Source organism: Aristolochia californica, unplaced genomic scaffold, assembly GCF_029961685.1.
Source record: "Aristolochia californica isolate CCGP_79_NKW_82.1479 unplaced genomic scaffold, dmAriCali1.0.hap1 SCAF_13, whole genome shotgun sequence".
Lineage (NCBI taxonomy): Eukaryota > Viridiplantae > Streptophyta > Magnoliopsida > Piperales > Aristolochiaceae > Aristolochia > Aristolochia californica.
Window position 1 is genome coordinate 28,132,922 of NW_027181804.1, and position 15,261 is coordinate 28,148,182.

General features: G+C 40.0%; 2 protein-coding genes across 5 annotated transcripts; one reads left to right on the forward strand and one right to left on the reverse strand.

Moving 5' to 3' along the window:
- Window positions 1-2,309: 2,309 nt before the first annotated feature.
- Window positions 2,310-8,158, reverse strand: LOC137948983 (uncharacterized). 2 transcript variants are annotated; one of them, XM_068795230.1, is made up of 4 exons: window positions 8,103-8,158; window positions 4,474-4,802; window positions 4,138-4,317; window positions 2,310-3,861 (listed from the first exon to the last, which is right to left on the reverse strand). In XM_068795230.1, the coding sequence occupies exons 2-4, from the start codon at window positions 4,738-4,740 to the stop codon at window positions 3,217-3,219; spliced, it is 1,092 nt and encodes a 363-aa protein (XP_068651331.1). In that variant the 5' UTR covers window positions 4,741-4,802; window positions 8,103-8,158; the 3' UTR covers window positions 2,310-3,216. The 2 variants fall into 2 exon arrangements, with proteins under 2 accessions (XP_068651331.1, XP_068651330.1); XM_068795229.1 differs by having other exon boundaries at window positions 2,310-3,867.
- A 2,028-nt stretch (window positions 8,159-10,186) lies between these two features.
- On the forward strand, window positions 10,187-14,160 carry LOC137948926 (uncharacterized). 3 transcript variants are annotated; one of them, XM_068795142.1, is made up of 4 exons: window positions 10,187-10,898; window positions 11,090-11,159; window positions 12,542-13,206; window positions 13,314-14,160. In XM_068795142.1, the coding sequence occupies exons 3-4, from the start codon at window positions 12,596-12,598 to the stop codon at window positions 13,987-13,989; spliced, it is 1,287 nt and encodes a 428-aa protein (XP_068651243.1). In that variant the 5' UTR covers window positions 10,187-10,898; window positions 11,090-11,159; window positions 12,542-12,595; the 3' UTR covers window positions 13,990-14,160. The 3 variants fall into 3 exon arrangements, with proteins under 3 accessions (XP_068651243.1, XP_068651244.1, XP_068651245.1); XM_068795143.1 differs by having other exon boundaries at window positions 11,095-11,159; XM_068795144.1 differs by having other exon boundaries at window positions 10,197-10,243; window positions 11,095-11,159.
- Window positions 14,161-15,261: the final 1,101 nt, after the last annotated feature.

A 15,261-nucleotide genomic window follows, 5' to 3' on the forward strand; every position in this document is an offset into this window, starting at 1 on the left:
AGTTTCACAGCCAATGAAGATAAAGCTTTATCTTCGCAAACTCCTTTTCCCTTTTTTTTAGAAAATATTTATAGTATTTTGAATTGTAATCCCATCAAAATACTGTCCACATCAAATAGTAGTAACTTTAAAAAAAAATTGAGCAATAGCCCCCTGTTCAGGAGTCTGTTCAGACCAAAACTACAATGAAAAGAAATGACTGGCTCCGAATTTCGAATACGCGTGCCAGAATAATAATGGTCTAGATTGAGATGCAACTAAATTTAGAAGTTAATTGAAACAGAACGAGGAATAAAAAATAAGACACCACAAGTCAAGTAAAAGCAGAAACACAGATCCACTGCAACGTAAGAATTAAGAAGCGAGAAGTAGGGCACAGCCAACGAGAAAATATCAAACGAGGAAGTAAGAGAGAAACAGACTAAGTCTAATAGATCAATAAGATTCCAAATTCCTTCTAGATCTGACCCTTCGCGAGCATTTCCCAATCCAGAAATAAAATCTCAATGTCACCAAACCCCGCCTGCAAATAAAACAGGGAAAAGCAACAGCATCCATTGGTAAATTCAGTAACCATACAAGATCCAACCTTCCGGCTCCACCTCGACAGAAACACGTCCAATCGGCAACCTCACTAAAGTCTCCGATTCAGTTGATGCAAGGCGGGATCCGAATCTCCTCGTAGAGTGAGCGGTCCCGACCTGCACCAAGCGAATTAGAGACTGTAGTAAAAAAAATCTCGACCGACGCTCATCTATCATCTTCAGATCTACCGATTCATCAAGGAGGAAAAGAGAAATGGCCTGGTTTAAAAGTAAGGTAGGAGGCAAATCTCTGCCGCAGCAGCTGCAGCTGAGCATAAACAGGGAGAGAGACAAGGTGGGTTTGTTCAGGCGCTTTTTTTTCTTGTCCAGCAAAAACCCTATCTAGCCCCCTCCGTAGCTCGCCTTCTCGTTATTTATATTCACAAAGATTGCATGAGAGACCGACACGTGTCTCATTAACAAAGACCTAAACTTGATTTTAGCCAAACTCTCAAGCATTAAGCTCTCATTCCCTCCTGGTGGGTTCTATTGGACACCAATTAAATCTGATATAATATAAGGTTTTTATAATATTTTATGTAGTATGTATAAGTTTCCCCACATGAGACAATGTCATGTTTTGTTAGGTCAAGACACTACTATTGATCGGTGATCAATTTTATGACCAATTAAATATACCAAATGGCTATCAATTGGTTCAATTTACCAAAGGCTCATTATAGAAAAAATGAATAAGTAACAATATTGGATTTGTCATGAATAAGTTGACTTCTAAATGTGTTTTTGCTTCTTAAATCTAGAAGAAAAACAAAATGATACTAAATTTGTTGATTGTTTACAATAAGGTTATACTTGAACCTCCCACTTAGGGGTGGGCATTGGGATGGGTTTTGCGAGAAACTCGATCCAATTAAACTTGAAAAACCCTAGTTCGGGTTTTTGCTTTCACTACACAGGTCGAGGACGAGGCGAAAAAAACACCCTTCAGGGATGGGTTTTCCTAAATCCGACTCGAACCCGCCCATAAAATGAGGTTAAAAAGAGTCGGGTTTAAGGGGATGGGGTGAAAATGAGTCGAGTTTAGAGGAACAGAGCAAAGACGAATGGTGATTGGGTAAGGGTCGGGTTTGACGATTCAGGTTATTTTTAAGGGTTAGGGATCAGGTTCAAGTTTTAGGTAAACCCAACCCTAATCCAACTCATGCCCTCTTGAAAACCACTAAGATACAATTATAGTTTTTTTTTAGGTCAATATGTTCAAATTATTTCTTAAAAAAGAGTACAATAATAATAAAAGAGCAACTCATCTTTAAATATGTTTGATTAAAAGGATGAAATGGCATCACTTCAATAGCATTACTTTACTACAATCATTGAAATTGGAACTAATAAAATCCAATTGCCAGAGGAAGCCCCTTTGGCTTGTTCTTCACTACTATTATTCTCCCCCTTTATTTGTGCATGAATGTCAAAAAGCCAAGAGTTCCCTATCAATAAAAAATTAGAACTGCCAAAGCCTAAATAGACTAAAGGAAAAACTAGTATTTTTTATGTTGAAATTGACCCAAAGGTCTAAAGTTCTAAAGTTAAAAAAGGTGAAAAGTTGATGCTTGAGTGGGAAAAACCCTTTTTTCTTCAAGGTGTGGGTGATGAAAAATGGTCGTTTCACATGAGGTAGAAGATTATCAGTTAAAACGATAATTATAAAATACACTGGCCATGACGATGAACAAAGGCTACAAATCAAGCTCTCATTTGAATAAACTCTTGTAACCCAATATGTTTCTGCCAAGTTTTAAGTGCTCTTTTAACCTAATCTATGAGAAACCTGGCTCTGCCCTGGACTAGGCTGAGCTTGCTAATTCTGACTCAGAATTGAGAGAACCTAGTGGAAAATTCGAGATGCCCAACCCTGACCTAGATATGAAGTATGAACACGTAAAAAGGCTACAATGGGGTATGGCAGTGGGCAGGAATTCCAGAGGCTGATGAGCTGTAAATAGCATAGGAGCAGGGCTACAAGACGACAGCTTCTGCTTCACTAGTTCTGGACTTTTTGGGACCAGTCTGCTCAATTATGGGACGGGAAGCAAAAAGCCAGGAACCATGCTTAGCCTGCTCGACTGCACCCACCAAAAGTACTCTTCCCCTTCCTCAATTATTGAAGCATAGTTTCCTCTGAAGCATACGTGTTTGCTTTTTTGACTTCTGGCTCTTCTGCTAGGACGAAACTGTGGTTCCTAGATTCGTTTTGGTTCTCGAAACGTCTGCTTCCTGGCCTGGAGAAGAATCCAAATGAAGCAGCTCCTTTCCTTCTTTTTCACTTTTCTTTGAACACGAAAAGAAGCCTTTCTGAAACTCTTACTCTGTGACACAGCTGCTATGGCGCCTCGAACTGGGGCTTCGCGTCAGGACCCTTTACTCCTCTCTACAGGGCGAACTCCATCCACATCCAGGCAAGGCAGCATTTTCTCAGATAAAAGGCTACATATCCGCCATTCTCATTCATGAAGAATAGTAACTATAACACAGGACTTAACCAATGTATCTCTGTACGCTGAAAACTAATGACACTAACATTTGGATGTATAAGATCCTTCAAAACAAGCCATATCAAGACCCGGCAAACTTTTATCTACAAACTGAACTTCAAGACTCAAAAGGGGTTCTGCTAAGCAGAGAAACCAAACCAGCTGATCATCATTGCTGCCAGCCTCAACGTGGGTGGGATTAACGTCCGGGCAACTGCTGGGAGACTTGGGCAAGTGATTGTGCCAAGAATGAAACAATTGAAGCTCAATAAGGCAACTGCATCAGAAGCAGGTTTTACTTTTATGGTGGAAAAGAACTGAACCACACTTATTAGTGATAGACCGACTACAGTGAACAGTGCTACTACCAAGGGCATGCAAGGATCCTTGGCCTCCCATACAACCATTCCCACCAGAATCGATAACAAAGTGCTAAAAAGGCTTTGCCAAACAGCAGCATATCTTCTTTGATCCAGTGCCTCTTCCACTGCCAAGTTAGTGGATATGAAGGGTGGGGAGAAAGGACATGTTCGAGCAGCCTTTGATCCAGGTTTTAGTAATACCGACTTCCTATGTTTCATTACGTCTTCCTGCTTCCATTCATTTCCATGGATAAGAAGGTCCTGGAGGGTCATCCCACCACTTACATTCAAACCAGAGTTCCAGGATGAGACCCCATTATCTTCAACAAGAGGAAATCGCGATTCCACATCTCTGATCTCCTTGGAATCCCACGAGTCTTTTCCCCTTATATCTTTCCGTTGAAGATTTTCTTCTCCAAGACACTGCAACTGCATTGACACGCACAGCTTAAGATATTACCATCAGTTTTTCCCCAGAGCAAGACTTTGGATAAGAGTAAAAAAGAGCACACTCGAAGCTAAGGAAAGAGTTACAAAACTTTACATGGTTCCACAAGTGGGACAAAACTCACACTGACATATAAATATAGCATAAAAGCATGTCTTTATGAAGTCAAAGATGCAATGACATATGTAAACCATATATAAACAGAATCCTTGTCACACCAAATTCAAGGATAGTAGAAGATTAAGGTCTACCTCACTTTCTAGTTCCTCGACTTTGGTTAAAGTTTTGTCATGCTCGTCTTCAACCTCTGTTAACATTGCCTCCATCACCTGATTGTCTTTTAAAGCTGCTTGTAAGTGCTCTTCAACATTTTGTTTCTCCCACACAAGCTTATCCCATTGGATTTGTACCTCTCGTAGATGATCTTCAAGCTGTAGCCCAATTTTGTCATTCCTGAAACAATTAGATTCTAAACAGAAATAAAAGGACAGGAAATAAAGTGCACATTAGACAATTACTTGCTGGTACGCAACAGTGCCCGCTACCACTATAATAAGACATCTATTACAGAAAAGAGAGAAAACTACCAGCTTCTCCCTTTGTAATGCCATCAACACTCGCACTGGCAGAGAGAGAAGAGCAATGGTCCAAATTGTTATCTTCCACCCCACGTCTACATGGAAATTGACAACAGCCTTGACTAAGTGCAACCACAACAAAGTGACAGCACCAACGGTTCTTGCTCCAATCAGGCATGCAGTTTTGCACAAAGATAGTGGCTTTGTAACCAAGACAAGTGTGTTGCTCACAAAAACAGAAAGCAAACCCATCAACACCACTGCTAGCTGAGACATTCAGATGCTATCTCCCTGCTGCTGAAGCTTAAGCACTTAAGCACCAGCAAACATTGATTATCCTGCTTTACACAAAACACCAGTGAGATCTCGCCAAAACAAAGAGCACCCTTCCAACTAGCTAAGTTCCTCATCTTCCGACCAACGACCAATGGTCATGGATCACATGGTTGTACATGAAATTAACAAATCCTATCTGTTTCCAATGCAACTAGCATCGACTACCAGCACACAATACAGGCATATAATATTTGTTTTGAAATAATACTGGGATAGGATATTGAATTTCGTATATTAAATTTAGGTTCATTGTCATAAAAATATTAAATAACTAGTAATAATGGTTGGAGTAAGTCCATAAACTTACAGTTGGTCCCTACCTATCTCCAGAAATAAAGATAGGAGTGCAACTCTTCTTATTTTGCATGTATGAAACATAATAAAAGCAAGTAATATATCCACATCATGCTTATGTTGTACATGATATCTTATGGTCATGGGCAAAATTTTAGCTCCTATTCTTCATGATGCCGGCCATTTGTCATTATTTGACTGTCCCTCATGTATTTACACCGCTACTCAGTCAAAAGTTCAAAGATTAGCAATATGTCAGCAAGCTGAATCATTAATGCAAAGACATTGGGAAAATCTATATTTGAAGAACAGGAAATACTTCACATTTACTTTCATCGAAACACTTCGGGGTGAGCTCAATATTTCCTTCAACAAAGCCACTAGACTGAAATTGTATTTTCCTTTTCCTTTATTTCTATTTCTTTTTTGAAAGGGTAGGTTGCCACACTGGGGTGCAAAATGCTAAGAATTCATTCATTAAATGACAAAGATTATACTGCCTCAAAGGGAGGAAAGAAAAGAATAATAAAAAACAGAGATACAATATCTGTACAAATGCAGAAGCACAAGACCATGACAAGAGGAGACAAAATGTTGTTTGGAAAGATGGCATCATGCAAGAGAATCCATGTGATTGGCACTTCCCAGTATATGAGAGCAAGAGGTAGCCAAACGTCCAGATTGTCTCTAGAGTAATCCTCACTAAGGGGTTCCTTCAATGAACTAATGACTACAGACATTACCAGCCTAAACTTGAATATGCACCAGTGTAAAAGTACACTGTACAGTTTTACTCAGCCTACTAACTGTTGAGCTAAAGGATATGAGAACAATAACTTGATACATCAAATTATAACTAGCAGTTCGTTTGGGCCAGAAAAGAAAGATATCATTTCTCAAGAGATAATTAAGGTTATGATTGCTGGGCTCTGGCAATGTAAGGCACTGAATGCTCCTGAGAATAAATGTCAATGCAAATCATTGATTACAAAATAAAATAGCAGAAATGAAAGCTGGATTCAGGAAAACAAAAAAAAATTCCACATAACAATCAAAAATTTCCCATAAAGGATTCCCTCCTAAGTGGAGGACAGGGTTTTCCCTATTTTCTGGTTAAGCAGCAAACAAGCTGAGCTAAGCTGACTTTGCTCTAATTGAGCTCAGCCTTTAACATTACTTGCAACTTGAGTTGCCTTGACGTCCACTGAAGTTTGCACCGGCAGACTTCAGTTCTGCTGGATATAAGAGCTCCCATAGGCACATAGAAATTAGAAAGTCCTATTCCCTAATTGCTACTGAGCTACATTTTCATATGTTTATACATAATCTACAAGCGTGCACTATAATGTACTCGTATGATTAAAATTCGTCATATTCCCACAGTACTTAAATGGATAGTAAGCTATATGCAAAACCTAGATGCTCTGGTGTCAGCTTGAGTAACCAAAGCTCGTGCAGCCAGGATCGCAAGCTCAAGCATAGTTGAAAAAACACAAGCAAATGCAAGAGCTCTGATGGGCTTCAGTTTCTGCAGCAGTACTGCTTAAAAGCAAGAAAACATGCTATTCTGTCAATTCCAGAAATTCACAAGAACAGGAATACTATCTTGAACCGCAACCTTATAGTTACAAGTACAACATGGTCATTTATCTTCAAGTTGTCAAAAGGCCCCATCATCCTTCTTCAAAAATACATAATATCAGCTCAAAGGGGCCACTTATGGGTACTATGCAGAAAGGCAACCTACAGAATTCATTACTATTTCTCATGGAAAATTCCCGCAGAACCCTGAGTTAGGTCCCAATATTCTCTACATGGCCAGGTGGATGAGAGATGACCACCGACATTATAATCACAGCAATGTGAAAATGGCTATGAAGAGTGTGATATAAATACAGCATAATTTAATATTTTTTTCTCTCTAAGAGCAAAGCTTCTCGACACTCCTTCCTCTAGTAATATAATCCACATAATCTTCTAATCTGTACCTTTACTCTAAAAACAGAAAAAGAAACAGGAACAGGAGAGAACAGGATGAGAGGGACTCTTAAAATTTGAAATACAACTTATAATGTGCCTCCAATTTCAAGATGTTTGAGACATCCAAGCAGAAAGTCTTGGACTCTTTAACAGGCATCATTTCTATTGTAGAGTTTGTCCTGAACTAAACTGTTGGTGGAATAAATCTTACCCAGCACCAAGTCATAATTCTCTGTGTAGAGATACAGTAAAATAGTGCGGTCAGAATACCACTGCAATGTGACAAGGACCTCCACGTGATTGGTCTCCGTTTTTGCCTGCATACCATCATCATGGATTTCACCCCATTCATGGAACTCCATGTGGCTGCAAGAACCTTTATCCTCCGTTCGTAAGACAATATCCATATGCTTCATTAAATCGATGTTTTGACCCAAGACTTTAAAAGGATCATGGGGCTCGAGAGCACATGTTGGCCATAAATGTCTAAGTTGCGGCTGTCATGTGGAAATGAAAGGCATATTCTAAACACAGCCCCAAACTTACGCTAATCTTTTCTTTTCTTTTTTTCTACTAAAATAATTCACGCGGAATACAGTGTTCAGTTGCTCTTCCCCTAGTTAGGGTTGGAATGATAGCGTCCGCGGATGAATATCACTTGCAGGGAACAAGCACAGTAGCTCCGTCGTTAATCACGCGGTCAGCTACACTTGCTTTTCGAGCCCAACAGACCAAGATAGTTCAAAAGAGATCAGTTGGTATTGACATACAACCATCAACAGAAGAAACCCCAAACATATCCTTATAATAAAACGGACTCATGAAGTGGAGAGAAACTCCCCCGGCCACCCAAACTCGATGAATGTTCAACGAAAGCAAAACTGTAGTATAGAGAGATAATACGTGAAAATAAAAATAAAAAAGATTAACCGTATAGTTCTCAAATTTCAAAACCCAGATTGAAAACTAAACAAGCAGAGACGACAAGAGCTTAGAATGCATATAAAGGCAAGGGAGAGAATTATGACCAGTGACGATCCGCATTCCTGTGAGACTGATAAGCTGAGATGAAGAGTGAATAAAGGGAAAAGCAGATAAACAAGACAAAATGTGAGAGGATTAGGGCCGAGGGAACGCGTGCGCAGAAGCAGTAAAGGTCGCGACACGTCGTAGGGGAGGGAAATGGCCATGGCGACACGTTGGTAGTGAAATTGAAGGCAATGGGACGGAGACGAGGCATCCCGCCACTTTACAATTCGCTCTCTTTTTGGCCACTTGTACGTATCCGTCTTCCATACCTTCGATTATAAACAAAATACCAAGTATATACTCCATTATTAGCTATTTATTGTCTTCATCAATTACTTATAAAAAATATTTATTTTATTATTATATATGATAATTTTATTCGTAATATATTGTTAAATTTGATAAAAAATTAAATAAAAATCATATATAAATACATTATTGAAATAATTTTAAAGGAAAATAAATTATATCAACCCTTTAAAACCATTTATATATATATATGTGTAGCCATTTATATAAATTAATTGAACTTTGGAGTAAAAAATTATATGTAACCTCCAACAAATATATGTTTGCTTTGTAGCAATTTCTAAGGGTTTCCCATGCATTAAATTGAAATATAATTGTTTGAAGGCACGTATCGAAATAAACCTGACCGGATTTTACTTGATTTTTATCAAGATAAGATAAGGAAAAATTATGAATAGTTATCGAGTGTGGATGTATTTTCTCATCCTCATCTTGAACCCAACCAATGAGTTATAAAAATTATATATAAAATTTACAAAAAAAAAAGTAATTTTTTATTATTTTCATTGTTAAAAGTCAATTTAAATAATATATATATATATATAAATAAATTGTTATAGGTTTTATGTAATTTAAAATTTATTATTTGTCACCCTTGTCTTGTAAACTTTGGACCCCATCTCCCAAAAAACCCATAATGAGGTATAGATGAAATTAAAATTTCAAACTTGTGACATATTTTTGTGGAAATATATTTCAAGACAGGTTTGATAGGGCAAAAAATGAAATTTAAATGTTACTTTAAAAAAAATAATGAAAACCCTAGAGTGGGCTAATAATGTGAAACCTTAGACCAGTTTGAAGCTATTGAAAGGAGCAAACCATAAAATGGCACCCATGAGTGGAACCCACTAGACATTGACTGTGGACCAAAAGAAAAAAAAGGTTAAGATAAATGCAAATTTGCAAGGATTTCCACAAGTAGAGAAGGTGGATATTGGTTGAAGAAGAACACTTTTAGGTTGATAGAAATTTTTCTTTTTTGAATAGTTTACTTTGGAGCTGATGTCAAGAGTAGGTTTTGGCATTTTCATAAGAAAAAGAATATCTCCACTCAAAGCCTCCTACCTTGTCAATCTGGCCTACCCACTACAAAATCAAATATTTTTCTCCTTCCCTCTCTCAAATTAATCATGTTATTATTTTATAATTATTAGTATAGTTAAACATCATAATCTTGTTTAAACAGTCACTCACTCGGTCCTTGTTACAAGCGGCAAAATTCAGTAAAAATTCGGTAAAAGATCTATGATATCTCATCTGATGAGTTGAACATCTTAACACGTGAGTGAGTCTCATTCATATATATCATTAGAGTATGAATCATGTTCATAAGATTAAGGTTACACTCCCCCTCTGTTGGCATGTATATAGAAGATACATGCAACCTTGTATAAGATTTTTGACTCTATGAATAGATAGAGGTGAAAAACCCTTCATCCAATTACAATAAATTTTGGATTTTTGGTGCAATAAATCCCTGGTAAACGGTCAAAAGAAGAGAATTCATGATTCCATTATCCTTATGATTAATCAGTGATTAGCTATGAATTAAGATGATTCAATAATGAAACGGATAAAGTGTTCCCCGCCATCTGACGTTCGGAGGTCTGACTCCAAGCCACTAACTTTTCCGGCACAGTAATAGTGGGCAAGAGCAGAAACCGACAAAAGGCTGGTAAAAGGAATTTGCTTTCTCGGCAGGTGAAGTGTTTTTGAGCCGCCAAACGGCGGAGATTTCGGGATATCGTTTAGAGTCCCACCTCGAGTCAGTTTCACCGAAAGGTGAAAGCAGGAGACGGGTCGATGCTCCTGTTGATTATTACCTCCGGTGTGTTCTGATTTTGGGTGGAGTTTCAACTTTCAAGTTTGTTCTTGTTTTGTTGTTTCTGTAATTTTTATGAGTCTCGACATGATCGTCGTCTTTGACATATCTGGGGAAGAAAATAGGGAGGAAATCGGTTGTGCTGACTGCTCTGTTTGATAGTGATCCTATGAAGCTCGAATACAGCTGTATCCGATTTCTATATAGTTTATAGTTGATACCCTTGTCTCTGTTTTTGGTTAGGACTCTTTCTGTTTCTTGGGGAGAAAAGAAAAAAAAATCTCTTTTTTTCTTCTTGATTTCGTTTTTGGTCATCGTCTCCGATTCGGTGCTCCTTTTCATCTTATTCGACCTTTCAGTCTCTATCGCTTTCTGTCTGGGATGATCGACGGAGAGTGAGAGAGAAAGGGGGTTTTGTAAGCTTTATCTTGTGCTTATCGGTCCACCCGGGTTGGTCGAATTCACGCTGCAGCAGTCGACAACGAGCTGGTTGCTTGCTTGGTGGGTTTTTGTTTCCGGAAAATGGGGAGTCTTCTTCGCTGAGTTTTGTATTTGAGGTTGCTCTTTTCCTCCATCTGTGCTGAAATTTGGCAAGGATTTGTCATTCGACGGGCGGAAAGTGTTCTTTTTGCTGGTTTTCCGCAGGGCTTTGCTGATCAAGGTGTTCTTTCGCTGGAAAAGAAAATTGCGATTTCCTTTCTTTCCCTTCCTTTTTTCTGTTATGAGAGGAAGCTCTTTTATTTTTCTTTTTTCATTTTAGTTTTCCATTTGATGTGTTTGTTTTAAACTTTAACGTGTCTCTCCGATCACTTGTTTTTACCGAGATCCTAAGTCTGTATGACTCCACTGCAGCTCAGGCTTTAGTTTTTGCTCTTTTGCGCGCTGGAAGCTTTCGTGAGAACAAAGGAGACGTATTCTAAAGGTCACTTCTGCTGCTTTTACCTTTTACGTTCTGTTCTTTTCTAAATTAAATCCAAGTTCTGAAGCTCATTTTACTGGTTATTGCAAAAAAAGAGTTCATTTTACTGACCGTATTCATCCTCTGCTTTAAGTGTGCTCCTCTTATGCACATTCTCGTCTCTTTTCCGAATGTTTACTGAAAGTATTTCTGTGAGCCCTCAGCCGTGATACTTCTCTGGGAAATTTTTACGGTATCTACCTAACGGTGTTTCTCTGTTGTGTCTTGCACTGTCTGGCACAAAATGGAATGATATCTCTGTCTTCTATTTTGACTTCCGGGGCTCTTGAAAGACTTTGAACAGTCCTATGGCTCTTGTGTCTCAATCTGCTATATTTGTGTGTGGTAGATTACCATATTGATCATACTTTAGGCTATCTACATGGGAATATGTGACACTGATAGAAGGTGGCTTTGGCCAGATAATCATGTAGCCAACAAAAATTACAAAGGCCTGTTATTATCACTGCAACAGCAAAGATTGCACTTACTATAGTTGTCAACCACACAACTCTTTTTCAAAAAAAAAAAAAAAAAACCCACACAACTGACCAGTACACCGCCGCTAAGGACCGATAAGCTTTGGCCTCGCTATCGGAAAGTACTGGTTGATGCCCTGCAAGAGAGAACATTCAGAGGAATTTCTGGTCTTCTCATGTGGTGTGGATTTGGAGATCTCAATGCCTTCACAATGGGGAAGAAGATGTTCCTTGCAAATTAAGGAGCAGGCAAGGTTTGGTATCTTCCTTGCCTGTTAGGAAAAGCATACATATTCTTTCATCACACAAGTTGTTAGTGGACAATCTGGTTTACCTTTTCCTGGGTAAAGTAATACCAAACTGCACTGCCAAGTACTGCTTTTCCCTTTTAAGGATGGACTCTGTCATCTCATAACTCATATAAACTTTATGTTTCTTGCTCTTCGTTTAACAAGAGATGTAGAACAAATGCATGACAATGAAAAATGCTTGTAATGCCTTGGAAATTTTACACAATTGTTGTCCTTCGTCTACCTGTGACTTTTCCATAGTTTTTTTAAAGTAAACTTGTACCATACCCTGAATGAGTCTTGGCTTTTCTGTACGCACAACTAAAAAAAGATTATTTCAAAGAGAACACTTTGTGAGTTCTCTGGATAACACAATTGTTTTCTGGGGGGTGTTACTGTTCTTTGTCACAAGGCAATGCTAATTTTCTGTAGTGTGTAAATCTGAATTTGCAATGTCTCAGACCCTTCTACATTTGAAATCAAAATGCTTTGTTTGTCTCAGTTGCCTTCTGCTAGTGAAAGGGCTGTTACTTCTTTAGTTTCTTCTGCCTTGACGTGTGGCTTATCAATGCTCCAGGGCATTGCAGCAAGTTAGTTCTCAACTGTAAGACATGGAGAACTTGTGACAGCAATGGATCCTCAAATTTTTTTACGGGTTTCAATCAGTTCACTTGGGCTGAGAATTCCAGTGACATCTTCTAAGGCTGAACGAGCAAAAATCCATTCTTCATCTTCTTCATGTTCCTGTGAGATTCGGCTGCGAGGATTCCCCGTTCAGACGGCATCTGTTCCTTTAATCTCCTCACCTGAAGCACTGCCAGATCCTCAATGCATTGCCACTAGCTTTTATCTTGAGGAATCTGATCTGAAGGCAATGCTTGCACCTGGTTGTTTTCAAGCTATTCATGCATTTCTTGAAATCACAGTTTTCATGGGGAGGCAGGGATCACACTGTGGAGTCAGCAGCAGGAAGCTGCTGATTGGGACGTTCAAGTTGCAGGTTGGGCCTGAGTGGGGTGAGGGAAAATCTTTGTTGCTGCACAATGGATGGACTAGTATTGGCAAGAGGCAGCAGGAGGGGGGAAAACCAGAAGCAGAGCTACACCTTAGAGTGAAATTGGATCCTGACCCAAGATACGTTTTTCAGTTTGAAGATGAGACTGCACTAAGCCCTCAGATAGTACAGCTCCAAGGCCCCATCAAGCAACCTATTTTCAGCTGCAAGTTCAGCCGTGATAAGCGGTAAGAAGAAGCATGATGTGACCTCTTTCTTCGATAAGTTCTCCAGCTATTCTGCGTTATTAATTGACTTCTGACACAAATTTCTGGTATTTTTGCTAAAAAAACAGGACATCTCAGTTGGACCCAACAAGGAAATACTGGTTGAACTCTACAGGGGGTGATGATCCAGAGAGCGATAGAAAGGGTTGGAGGGTAATGATCCATGACCTGTCTGGCTCGGCAGTTGCTGCAGCCTTCATGACAACCCCCTTTGTGCCATCCACTGGATGTGACCGTGTTGCCCGCTCCAACCCAGGTGCATGGCTGATTCTTCGCCCAGATGCTTGTGGGCCTGATAGTTGGCACCCTTGGGGACGTCTTGAGGCGTGGCGAGAACGTGGGAGTAGAGACTCTGTTTGCTGTCGCTTACACCTCCTTTCCGAAGGTCAAGAGGGAGGGATCCTTGTATCAGAGATTTTGATCAGCACAGACAAGGGTGGTGAATTTCTTATAGACATGGACAGGCAGACTCCATCTGGAACTCCGGTGCCAAGTCCACGCAGCAGTGGGGATTTCACAGCAGTTGGCCCCATGGTTTGGGGTTTTGTCATGAAATGTAAGGTTCAAGGAGAGGGGAAGAGCAGCAAACCGGTAGTGCAACTGGCAATGCGACATGTAACGTGTGTAGAGGATGCAGCCATATTCATGGCCCTTGCCGCTGCTGTCGACCTGAGCATGGAGGCATGCAGGCCCTTCAGGAGGAAAGGCCTGAAGGGTAGGACGTCCACTCGCAATTCTTTGTAGCAGTAGATCCGACCGAAGAAACGGGTGAATAAGTTTGTAAAGATGCTTTTTCTCATCGTAAGTTGAACCTGTTTTGAGCTAACTTAGTTTGTTTCTTGTATTATGTTAACCATCTCTGTGGGTGCATGCACCGTCTTATGTCACATAATCATAGCTGAAGATGGCACTACACTAATGGTGTATATAATCCCTCACTATGTAGAAAGACCCATTAGTTACTGGCATGGGGAGATTACTCGATCCCTCTCTACTGGATTGCTCCAATGGGTAAGCTCTTGTAAATTTGTTGGGTAAGCTCTTGTAAATTTGTTTTATAGGAAGGCCTCCTGGCACTGAGAAAGAGTGTTGGGAGCTGGGCTGAAGCTGCTCACTTCTTGTATGATTTGATGCTCACTGTGATGGAATGGGATCTGCCACAGTAACATGACTTTAGGAAGTGATAGATAGTTCCCTCATCTTTTATAAGAATCCTCCCGACAAAATATAGGAAGCACTGCTCATTATGAACAAGGCAAATCTTCCTCAACCAGATCTTGCGGGGGTCAGCCTGCCCTGTGCAGGCAAGCAAGCAGACAATGACACAGCAGTCAGAAAGGTCTCGATTACCCCTTGAGCTAAATTTAGACCTTGAAGCATTTGATGCTGACTGACTGCCATGGAGGCCACTGCTCACTCAAGGAGAAACTGAAGAGGAGACAGTTGCGTAACTTCCGTTCGAGCAGATTAACGAAAGTTAAAAACCAGACACCAACAGAAGGAAAGAGAGGAGTCATCCAGTTCTGAATTCTTCATTTCGTTCTTTTCTGCGTTTCTCTCTGTTGCTCCTCGAGAGCTATGACAGGCTGATTGCTACCGTGAAATGGGGATGCACGTACATGCACAACGCCCTCGTCAAATGATTGACCGATCGATTGATTAGACCATCAATAGAACGACCATTCTTCTGCCCTGCCAGGAAACCGATACATCCTTAAATTTCCACACGATTCTCATCTCAGAGCGGAAACTCTCACCTGCTCCCACCAGTACCATGAAAGCCCCTCATCAATTCGTTGGGAAATCGACTGGGTCGATTGATCACCGGGAAAGTAGAAGACCGAGGAAGAGAGTAATGGGAGAGCAGCACAGGTCAGAGATGGGACTTCCGGCGTCTATGGCAGCTTCAGAGAATTACCCAGTTCAGGCATTCAATCACGTCTTCCTTAGAGAGATTCTACCCATGACTTACTAATCTACGAAGAATTCATTGAAAAGGTAAAGTTGCAGAGATGT

What these genes read in the sequence shown, in the direction of transcription:
- LOC137948926 (XM_068795142.1), top strand. Translation starts at nt 12,596, where the DNA reads ATGGATCCTCAAATTTTTTTACGGGTTTCAATCAGTTCACTTGGGCTG. An exon ending in AAGTTCAGCCGTGATAAGCG is followed by an intron (nt 13,207 to 13,313) that starts GTAAGAAGAAGC and finishes CTAAAAAAACAG; the next exon opens with GACATCTCAGTTGGACCCAA.
- LOC137948983 (XM_068795229.1), bottom strand. Translation starts at nt 4,740, where the DNA reads ATGTCTCAGCTAGCAGTGGTGTTGATGGGTTTGCTTTCTGTTTTTGTG. An exon ending in CATTACAAAGGGAGAAGCTG is followed by an intron (nt 4,318 to 4,473) that starts GTAGTTTTCTCT and finishes ATTGGGCTACAG; the next exon opens with CTTGAAGATCATCTACGAGA. An exon ending in TCGAGGAACTAGAAAGTGAG is followed by an intron (nt 3,868 to 4,137) that starts GTAGACCTTAAT and finishes GTGTCAATGCAG; the next exon opens with TTGCAGTGTCTTGGAGAAGA.